This window comes from Lupinus angustifolius, chromosome LG17 (genome assembly GCF_001865875.1).
Source record: "Lupinus angustifolius cultivar Tanjil chromosome LG17, LupAngTanjil_v1.0, whole genome shotgun sequence".
Taxonomy (NCBI): Eukaryota; Viridiplantae; Streptophyta; class Magnoliopsida; order Fabales; family Fabaceae; genus Lupinus; species Lupinus angustifolius.
The window spans coordinates 7662867-7673481 of NC_032025.1; the positions used below are offsets into that span (position 1 = coordinate 7662867).

General features: G+C 31.3%; 1 protein-coding gene across 4 annotated transcripts; it reads right to left on the bottom strand.

Moving 5' to 3' along the window:
- On the bottom strand, window positions 6663–10065 carry LOC109330581 (binding partner of ACD11 1-like). 4 transcript variants are annotated; one of them, XM_019564817.1, is made up of 8 exons: window positions 9923–10065; window positions 9687–9799; window positions 9151–9226; window positions 8273–8344; window positions 8127–8192; window positions 7634–7965; window positions 7276–7399; window positions 6663–6969 (listed from the first exon to the last, which is right to left on the bottom strand). In XM_019564817.1, exons 1-8 carry the CDS (start codon window positions 9926–9928, stop codon window positions 6949–6951), a joined length of 810 nt encoding a protein of 269 aa, XP_019420362.1. In that variant the 5' UTR covers window positions 9929–10065; the 3' UTR covers window positions 6663–6948. The 4 variants fall into 4 exon arrangements, with proteins under 4 accessions (XP_019420362.1, XP_019420363.1, XP_019420364.1 ...); XM_019564818.1 differs by having other exon boundaries at window positions 9687–9790; window positions 9923–10063; XM_019564819.1 differs by lacking the exon at window positions 8127–8192 and having other exon boundaries at window positions 9923–10063.

The window sequence follows — 10615 nt, forward strand, 5'->3', positions numbered from 1 at the left end:
TATCATTAATTGTCTAATTTTTATCATATATATATATAGTTAATCATATATATGTATATATATATATATATCGTTTTATATGTCAAATTATATAATAATAAGTAATACTGAAAATACTTTATCTAAATTGAGTATGCATTATATTTAATCATGTACAGTTCGTATTCAAAAGTTGACCTGATCAACATTTATAATCGATTTAGCTTCAAATTTAGAACTAGACTCACCTTCAAAAAAAATGACCCAACTAATATTTAAGGTCCGATAATGCCATATCCACCCCTAGGTCTCATCTCTCACGTTGGCTATAGTGCTTTAGTTATTGATTGAAGATGAATGATGATGTGATAGAGCTCTAGAGGTTGAAATAGGTTTGGCAATGGCTAGACTTTAGTTAGATTCAATACGTGAAATTTAGATCCTATCCTGCACTAGACTAGATTCCACCGACACGTGCATAAATTAATTTTTTCCTGGATTCCAATGACATTTTTCTAAATTCAACAAAGGGAGAATATCTCAGGTAGGGATGAAAAAATGGGCTTGGCCCCACATGCCAGCCCATTCGGATAGGTGTTTTTAGCGGGCCGAGCTAAGTGTTTTAGCCCAAAAGCACATATTCAACCAGTTTTGGAAATCCGTTTTTTAGACGGGCCATGGAGGGTCGGGCCGGGCTGGCCCGGCGAGCCAACATTAAGATTAAATTTCATTTGTCTAATTTGTCTATCATGTTGCTCATTGCAATTAAGATTAAACTTTTACAATTTTAACTTATGTTTGGATGCTTAAACATATAATTCTTCTTTCTCTTTGTAAAGTGAACATTTAATATCTCTTTATGTAGTTATCTATTATCTTCACTCTTATCCAATTATTGTATTTGTTATCAGATAAAGGTGAAGTTTCACTGACAATTAGAGGTGTTTGAATCAAATTTAAACATTTAATTAATGGAAATGGAAAATTGGAAACTCAAACAGAACTACTGATTTTGATTCCTTTTGTAAAATTAGTTGAATTCGATTGAGTTTCAATTTATATTTTTAATGTAGTCGAATTCAAATTAAATTGAGTAATATATATACTTTATTGTGATTGATTTATAATATAATAGTTTTGATTCTTATACACTTTTTAAAACTTAGGAGTTATAAGCTCTATTGTGAACTAAGAGTCTAAAAGTTTAAGACTGTGGTGATTTGTTGTTTAGAATTTACAAGTTTTGTACTAATGCAATATGTTATTATGAGATTGTGTCTTTTGTTTGTGATTTTTTGTTTTAAAAGACATTTATGAATTATTTGAATTATTTATTTTTCTCTAAAAGCTTTAATGTGTGTTTTGAAAAGAAACAAAACAGGCCAGCCCACCGACCTACCAGCCCTGCCAAATATGGGTCGGGCTGAGCCAGCTCATATTCTGATGGGTCAAAGGCGGGCTAGCCCATATTCTGACGGGCCAAAGGCGCTTCAGGCCGGGCTGGCCCGTATTGCCACCCCTAATCTCAAGAAGTTCTAACAAATTTTGATGTTATGATGAAAAGATCAAATTGAAACTTTCGAAAAAAATGAAGAATCAAAGCAAATCTATAAATAAATGACAAAATTGAACATCCTTAAATATGTATAGGACTATTTTGTATATTTTATTAGAAATAATTTCATATCAATACCATTGAAGCCAACATCACTATGTTGTATGGCTGACTGAACTAATGAATTTTTCTTCTACTTCAAAATCTTGTTTAAAACGAATACATCACTATTTACTAGAATAGCCTTAAATCACTATTTACTAGAGCAGCCTTACATCACTATTTACTAAAACGCCTTCATCGGTTGACTCAACTCATGAGTTTTTTTATTTTTTTTGCACAACCCTATAATAAGTAACTAATCTCTAAAACAGAATACGTGTATGCATGATAATAACTTCTAGTAGAAATCTCGAAAAGAACAAGATGGAAGTCTTTCTTAAATTGATAGGTAATATTTTGAACACTAAAAAGAAGAATGAAATTACTAGAACGAAGGAAATAAAATGGGGTCGAGCGTTGTGTTTTTGGCTTGGGAAAAGAAGAGAGTGAGAAGGAGCAGAATGAAAACCCACGGAAGCAGAGGAATGTGGGGGTGTTACAAAGAAAATAAGGAAATAGGCATAACAAGTACTTGGCTAAAGACATAATACCACTTAACAACCCTCATATCCAAACGGTTCAATCCACACCGTCGGATTCGGTTCATGAACATGCACCCTTGGATGAGTTAACTTGTACACCTACTAATGCTCCACTGACACAAAACGGGTGGATATCTGTTGTCCCATAAAAATGTATCACTCAATGTATCACTGCTTATAATTGGCTAGAAAAATAATTAATTATTAAAATTTTAATTTAAATATATTTTTTTAACCAATTACAGCATACATTTATTACCCATGGACCAAAACCCTCCTTTGTCCATTGAAAAATTGTCTAAATACAATGTATCTATGATGAGGGCCCCAACTTTATGCATTCCACTTCCCAAAATCTACCCTTACCTGCAAATTCAAAGTACACTCTAAATGCACAATATCCCACACGAATTTAAGGTGAACAGTCAGATCCCACAACTGAATTGGTGCAAAATCCTTTTCAACTCGGAATGGCAAAGAGTATGGATAGTGTTTTCCTGTGTTCGAATCCGTAATATTTGTGGGTATTCGTGTAGGTATCGGATATTTGCGGGTACCCAACATGTTTTTAGTTTAAATTATATATTTATATAATTTTTAATAATCAATATGTAAGAATAAATGTTACATACATAATATAATATTTATATGATAAATTTATGATTATAGTCAAAATGTGTAATTTATTATGAAATAATAATAATAAAGTATATGATATATAATCTTAAAATAATAATAAATATATAATTTATAAATTTGCGGATACTAGTGGGGCGAGTATCACAAAACCACTCCCACCCATAAGCTATTATTGTGGGATGCGTTGTGGGTATTTCCACGAGTATCTAAGGGTCGGGTTTTTTGCCATCCCTATTTTCAACTATTAGTTCCACACTTTAGTGCAAGATAATTGTATGCCTCATCAAAGTTGCAAGGGTCCAACACCGCCTCTAGGAGACAGTTGTTCTACAACTAGCAGCTTCAAAATTTTTTGCCCCTACTCAGGAAAATCAGTTGGCCCAGGAGATATCCAAGTCCCTAATCTTGAGGACAATGTTAATTTTCAAGATGATGACAATGATAGAGACCCATTACTTGATGAGGAGTTGGCATTTCCAGCCCAAACCAAGAGGACTAGGCAGAAGCCCATCTGCATGGCTGATTATGAGGAAGAATTATAATTTTAATTAATTATGTTAATTCAATATTTTATTTCCCTTGGGCCAGAATTGTTAAGCCCAAGCCCAGTACTTATCTAACCTAAAATTAGATGTTGATGCTATATAGGAACTTGATGTTTATGAAATAGCTATGAAAAGTATTATTTAGTAATTTTTCTCTTCTTCTAGAATTCTTAACTTTGTTGCTTATAGTTTACTGCATCTAATTCTTTATCATTTAGTTTATTTAAACATTTGATATGCATAGAGAAAATATTATATATATATATATAAATAGAATGTCACAAGTTAAAACAATTCTCATATAAAAACTATGAAAATAATAAATTTAGGTCTTATAATTAGAGGCGTCAAAAAACAGGCTACCAGGACGGGTTGAGGCTAGACCACATCGGGTTTGGGCTAAACTGGACCAGACTAAAAAGCCCAGATACAATTTATGCATATCAAATTGTAGTGAAAATCTACCCTAAGTAGGTTGTGGGTTGTGGCGGGCCGATCAGCATAATACTAAAAAATATTTATTTAAAATTTAAAATATTAAATTTATTTAATATATTGATATATCATTTAATATTAATGTATAACTTTTTAACACACTTGTTATGTCCAATGCAACCAAACTTATAGATTTAATGTCTTGTGTTTGAGTTAAATGTGATGTCAAGTCCACATATATGATTTTTAACATAATTCATGCTAAATCTCTTATTTTTATTGGACTCTCACTCGCTAACACAATATAATTTGTAACTTCACTTTAATATATAAACATTTGGATACTGTGAAAATATTATCACTTTGATTTATAGTAATGATAATATAGACTCAAGTTTAGGATGAACTATATGTCAAAAGTATAATCAACATCATAATATATGATCGTTATTCTTTACTTTCATTATGAAGATCATTTGTATGTTATTTATCAATACTTTTAGTGTGAAGTATTATGTTAAATTTGGTTGTGTGAAGTTTTCTAGGTAAACGATTATGTTGCCTTTTAGTTTTATTGTAAAATTTATTTTCTTTATTATGTTTTTGTTGTAGAAGTTAAATCTAATTAAATACAAAATCAAGAAATGAAATGTGAAATCTATGTTGTTTAATGTCTTCTTATTTGATTTAATACACTATTTTGTTATTATGATTAAAGTGATATTATGCAATATAGGAAAAATAAAATAATACTTAACATTATAACACTATAATTTATAAATATTTATGTTATAGACATCACTCTATTTTTTATTCAAAATTCATAACACAATATTAATTATAAATTATTTTGTAAGATAATTTTTACGTAAGGCTTATTACTATGTCAAAGGTCCAAAAAAAGATTATAAAAATAAAGAAAATGAGGTAGCCAGAACCCGCCCGGGTAAGCCTGACCTGAACCTGATTATAATATAGTTCGGTCCGATCGAGCTAAAAAAAGTCTAGATTCAATAAAAAGTGCCTAAAATAATAACCAAACCTTATAAATTTTCAGGGTTTGGCGGGCCAGTCGCTGCCCGTTTTGACACCTCTACTTACAACCATACATGGATAATTAAAATTTAAAATTAGTTAATAGGACACAATTACTTCTTTTAATCTTGAGCATTCAAGCAAAATCAAATAGTCCATATTAACTTCCTTAAAATCTCTAAATTATTGCCTCGTTGGACAATTAAGCCTTTGGATGTTGATTCAATAGATGACTTTGTTCCTTATCGGATGCTTAGCCTTTAGATGTCATTCCATTAATATTACTTAACTTCTCATTGGATGGTCAAGGGGGTGTTAATATATATGTTGGTTTATATTGTATTGGGTAATACTTAGTTTAAACTCACTTACCTTGTATAACAAGTAATAACTTTAAATCAATTTTTATGATTAAAACATATGTAAAATAATTTAGTTAGTTAGGAGTCAGGTAGAGTTAAATTTCTTGTATTTTCTATATAATATGTTGGTTAGTTTCTTTGTAATTCAATTTGATTCAATATTTCGATCTATCAAATTCATTCAATGAATGAAATATATATTCTTTTCATTTTTAATATAGTCTAGGGAGATAGCTTAACTTACTAGACATTGTAACATTTTAGCGTTATATCAAGTGCCCAATGTTTTTATAGTGTACTTTTAGATATGATCTGTTAATCGTGAACACTATGTCCTTATGATAGATTATATCATCACATATTTGGTTAATCACTTATTATTGATTAGTGCGATTAAATTAATAGATAATACATGTAAGTTATTTCAATACAAAGTCAAAGTTGGAGACACACAAATAGCAAACAACTCATCATCTAAACACTGATAATAACCACAGTTAGATTGCATCATTCTCATCTTTCCTATTTAAATTTAATCCTTTTTATTCATAAAAACACTATGATTAGTAATGTTCGCAGAACCGGTTTTGCACCAACATATATAGGGATCAAAAACCGAAACCCATCCAGAAACAAGGTAAAGACCGGACAAAATATTCCCCCATTAGAGATAAATAAGACCCGACTGTACTCGCTTATCCGGATATAGTCTAATCATGATCAGGTCCAAATATAGTCAGGTCTCATAGGGTTTAGGTCAGGTTCAAAAATCAGACTTAATCAATATTTATGTCCGAGTAGGGGATAAACATTGGGCACTTAATCAATATTTATGTCCGAGTAGAATTAATCATACTTCGACCAAATATCAGATAAAGACTGTTGAAGGCTTGAAGCCAACCAAAAAAGAAAAGAAAAAAAGTATAAAACTGTAGTAAATTATACGGAACACAAATTCAAACTTAATAAAGCAATAATTTAAATCTTCATATTTGTCTGCGTATTATTATCCTAAGATTACCCCACAGCCATCATTATAATGGTCAAAAGAGGTACACAAATTTCCATTATTTCGGATGGAGTGTCGTAAAGATTCTCGTTTAGAGTATATTCAATATTCAAAAGTTGTATGGTTGACTGAACTCATGAATTTTTCTTCTATTTCAAAATCTTGTTTAAAACGATACATCACTATTTACTAGAATAGCCTTACATTATTATTTACTAGAACAGCCTTACATCATTATTTACTAGAACAGCCTTACATCACTATTTAATATTTACTAAAACGCCTTCATTGGTTGACTCAACTAATGAGTTTTTTTGGTACAACGTTATGATTGTAAACTAATCTCTAAAACGATACGTGCATGCAAGATAATAATTTATAGTAGAAATCTCGGAAAGAACAAGATGGAAGACTTTCTTACATTGCCAGGTAATATTTTTAACATGGAAAAGAAAAATGAAAAAATAGAGTTGCATCACTTATATGATTTCGCCTTTTCACTAAAAGTAAGAAAAGCCCAAAATTACCAATTCTAAATTACAGAGCAACAACTAAAATACCAGTCAGTGCAGTCACAAAAAGAATACAAAAAAATTAGGATTAAATTGAATCACCATTCTTGCTTCATGCATCTAACTGTTGAAGGAAAAAGGAAGTGGCGCTAGCTTTGAAAGACTAAATTGCTTTACACACAACACCTCTTAACAGATCTGATGAAATGACTACTGGTTACCAAAATTCCAGCCTATGCAGCGGCCAAAGGTTCCTGCATCAATAAATGAAATCATGTTATGACACGAGGATCGAATCAACCGAACATGACAATTTAGTTGAAGTTTTTGACAGGGAACCGAAGGGGGGAATTGTGCAGCTGCCGAGGTTTGGATACAGCCCAGGTGATCACAATTTAGGTCATGCCGCTCCACAAAACAAGGTGATTCCTCGGGGCTACATTCCACTTAATATATGTTCTCCTTAAACATTCAAATGATCAAAATGAAACTAACACAACACATTGCAGCTTTAAAATTTTCTTCTATGTTCAGAGTGACACTGCAAGAGCATAACTAACCTTGGCTGTGAAGTTCGGAAAAGCCAAATGAAACTTCTCTCTAGTTTTGGTACCAGCGACATGTCCAGCCCGTGCTACCTTGTCAAAAGCATCGTTTAACCATGATGTTCCAGCAGCCACATATCTGCAAAAGACAAAGCGCAAGCCATTAACAAGCATTCATTTTATCGTCAACATCGGGATAATATCCAATTACTGATATGGGCATGATCCAATGCATCCTTGTAAAACATGTAAGTTTCTTTTCTTTATGCATGGTATTGTCTCTATTGGATCCAACTAACAAATCATTACAATTAAATATAGAAATCCAAGTGCAGGGCCTGCAATGAAGATTATGCATCACATTCAACCACACCTGCTTGTTTTGACAGCTGATCCAGTATTATTCAACTTCCTTTCAGCTGCGAATATAGCAGCCTTTGTTTTATCTGAAACACGAAGCCGCTCATCCACGGACTTCACCTTCTCTTTCACTACCGAAATGCCAACAGTCAGCTTTTCTGACAGCTTGTCAAAAGAAACAACCTTTGCAGATGCATTAGCGGTCAACTGATGCTTTTCATCAAATGCTTTAGCTTTGTTCACGGCATCTTGCCTTATTGCCGAACCTTTTGCCAGCATATTTGTAACTACATCTTGAGCTTTACTGATGTACACTCTTCCATTGATGGGGCTGGCTTTGTCATCCTGAAAGAGATTTAGTACAGCAAACCATAAACATAAGCAGAAAAACACAATTTGAACAGTTCTAGTACTTACCGAAGTTTTCTAGTATATTTAAAACACACAAGTATACATGCAAGACTGGTATACTATGCAAAATCTTAAATCAGGATTTTGGTTTTTACCTCACTATTCAATGAGACATTTTGAGAAGGAAAAACACTTGGGGCATTATCCACCACACTTACATCCTGCATAAATTGCACTTAATAAGTTCCAAATTTCACAGCAATATGTGCATACATATTGCGGAAGTTCTTGGTATAATTACCTGTATGTCACGATTTGGTACATAGTTCTCAACTGGAGTTATATTCACAATCTGGTCTATTATTGTTGCTCCCTAAAAGAAAGACAACAAAAGTGTCACATACACAAGCCAAAAAGTCCAACAGCTTGTAAAAGATGAGTAAGTTCCCACCTCAATATTAATACCAAATATGATCATGACAAAAGATAAAAGTGCATAGAGGGAAAGTAATTTGACTCAATATTAATAACGAAATACAAATAGACACTGTTGAGGAAATATAGCCCTCCTGATGTATAAAAAGTTAGGCTTTGTAATTTGTAATCTAATCATATGAAATCGGCCCTTTCAAATTACAATGCTAGCATAAAGCTTGATAAACTAAAAATACAAGGTAAATTTACGTACAGCTACAGCAACATATTTCAGGTTTATCTAACTTACACCTCAATCGGCTACATATCACTCTCTTATTTCCTTAATTTACTTTGAGGTAAGGTGATCTGTTTTTAGTGGAATAAATCCCCTTCAGAAACCTAGTTTCCCCATGATAATACCATATAAGTGATTTTTCCTAACCATCTATATGGTGGGATGTGAAATCCTAACACTTTCCAATCATGCTTTTCAGCATGTCCAATTCCGAAAAAGCAACCATCAATGTTGAACATAAAATAGATACAACAAACTAAATTATGTTACAAACATCACTTTCTGATTTCCATAACGAACCAACCGAAATCCAATCTTAAACTTAAAACAAAGCTAAAAACAAGAACGCCAGAAGATCTGCTATCAGTTGGACCTTACAAAGTCCTCATTTCTCCATTGGTCACAAATCAAACTTGACAATTTACCACAACTCCACTTAAAAAGAATAAAAAGAAAAGAGACATTACTGATAATAATAGTGCAATTTCAAGTGCTTTGGAGTCTTTAAATGTCACAAATGCAGTCTTCGACTTCCCATGTTCACTGCAACAAACAGACACAAAATTAAGTAAAAAAAGTGAAAAAAGCTGCAATTTCAAGAGCTGAATTCAACGCAGATTGTTTCAATATAAAGGCAATATAGCACAAGTTCAAATCCTAAAGCACAAAATTTTCAGTTTATGTTCATGTTACAAAAGAAAAACAAATTAATGCATACTTTAAACTTATACCCTCCACTGCTCTACTATGTTTGTTTTATTTTGATTTAATAACATTAAACCTAACCAAAAAAAGATTTAACATCTATGTAAGTGTTTTTACGCTCATTCACCATAGATTTACCATAGGCGGACAATATAAAAAACTATATAGTGACACTGCATAGATTTTATATCATAATAAAAAGAATAATATCATCAATATCAAAACTAAGAACACCCCATAATTAAAATTGAATTCAATGAAGCACAAAAATAAGAAATTTGGTAAAGAAATTACCCACCTTAGAATTTCAATGTGATCAATTTCACCAGAAAAGGAAAAGAAATCATGAATCTCTCTCTCACTAGCTAGATCTGAAAGTTGCTTCACTTGAACCGTCCTTGTCTGGGATACCCAGAAAGAGAAAACAGAGTAAGGTTCGAAATAGAATAAGAAAATGAAAAAAAAAATTGGATTTTGAATTGAAAAAGAGGAAGTAGCAGAAGTTTAGGTGAAAAATGAAAAATAAAAACCAACCTGCATTGTGATATAAGTTAGTTCAAGTAATAGAGATTTTGCGTTGTGAAAGAGTTTTTTTGTATTTTGAATGCAGAGTCTTGTAACTAAGAGAGAGACAGAAAAGAGAAAGTGAGAAGAAAGAATGTAAAGAGGTAAGGAATGTAATTATGATGTTACCTCGTTGACACGAAAAAACATGCAATCTTTTGTGTTCTAAGTGGTCATTGTTTTAGGCAACTTAAAAATCTTATTCATTAAGATTGTTATTATAATTGGGTATTGAAAACAATTCTGTGAGACGCGAATTTTTTATATTATTTATAATTAAAATTTAATTATTATTAATTTTTAAATATAAGTAATATAAATAAGTTGATATATTGCATACAAATATTTATATTGACTAAAAATAAATATTGAACTCTTATTATTATAGAAATTAATATCTACACCATATGGGAAATTTTTTAATAAGATATCTTTCTATAAATCCTTATTCAATGTAAACATAAAAAATTTAACATCAATTACTTTATTAATAATAATTTGTCATCCAATTCAAATGATACTTTATTTATTAATAATTAGCTTATAGGTCATGTATGTCATTTCTTGTGAGTAACATGAATTAGTTGTAAATTAAAGTTTAATTACTATTGACTTGTAAATATAAGTATTACAAAAAATGATAAATGATATATCATGTTCAAA

What these genes read in the sequence shown, in the direction of transcription:
- LOC109330581 (XM_019564817.1), bottom strand. An exon ending in TACCAAATCGTGACATACAG is followed by an intron (nt 8,193 to 8,272) that starts GTAATTATACCA and finishes CAATTTATGCAG; the next exon opens with GATGTAAGTGTGGTGGATAA. An exon ending in ATGTCTCATTGAATAGTGAG is followed by an intron (nt 7,966 to 8,126) that starts GTAAAAACCAAA and finishes AATCTCTTTCAG; the next exon opens with GATGACAAAGCCAGCCCCAT.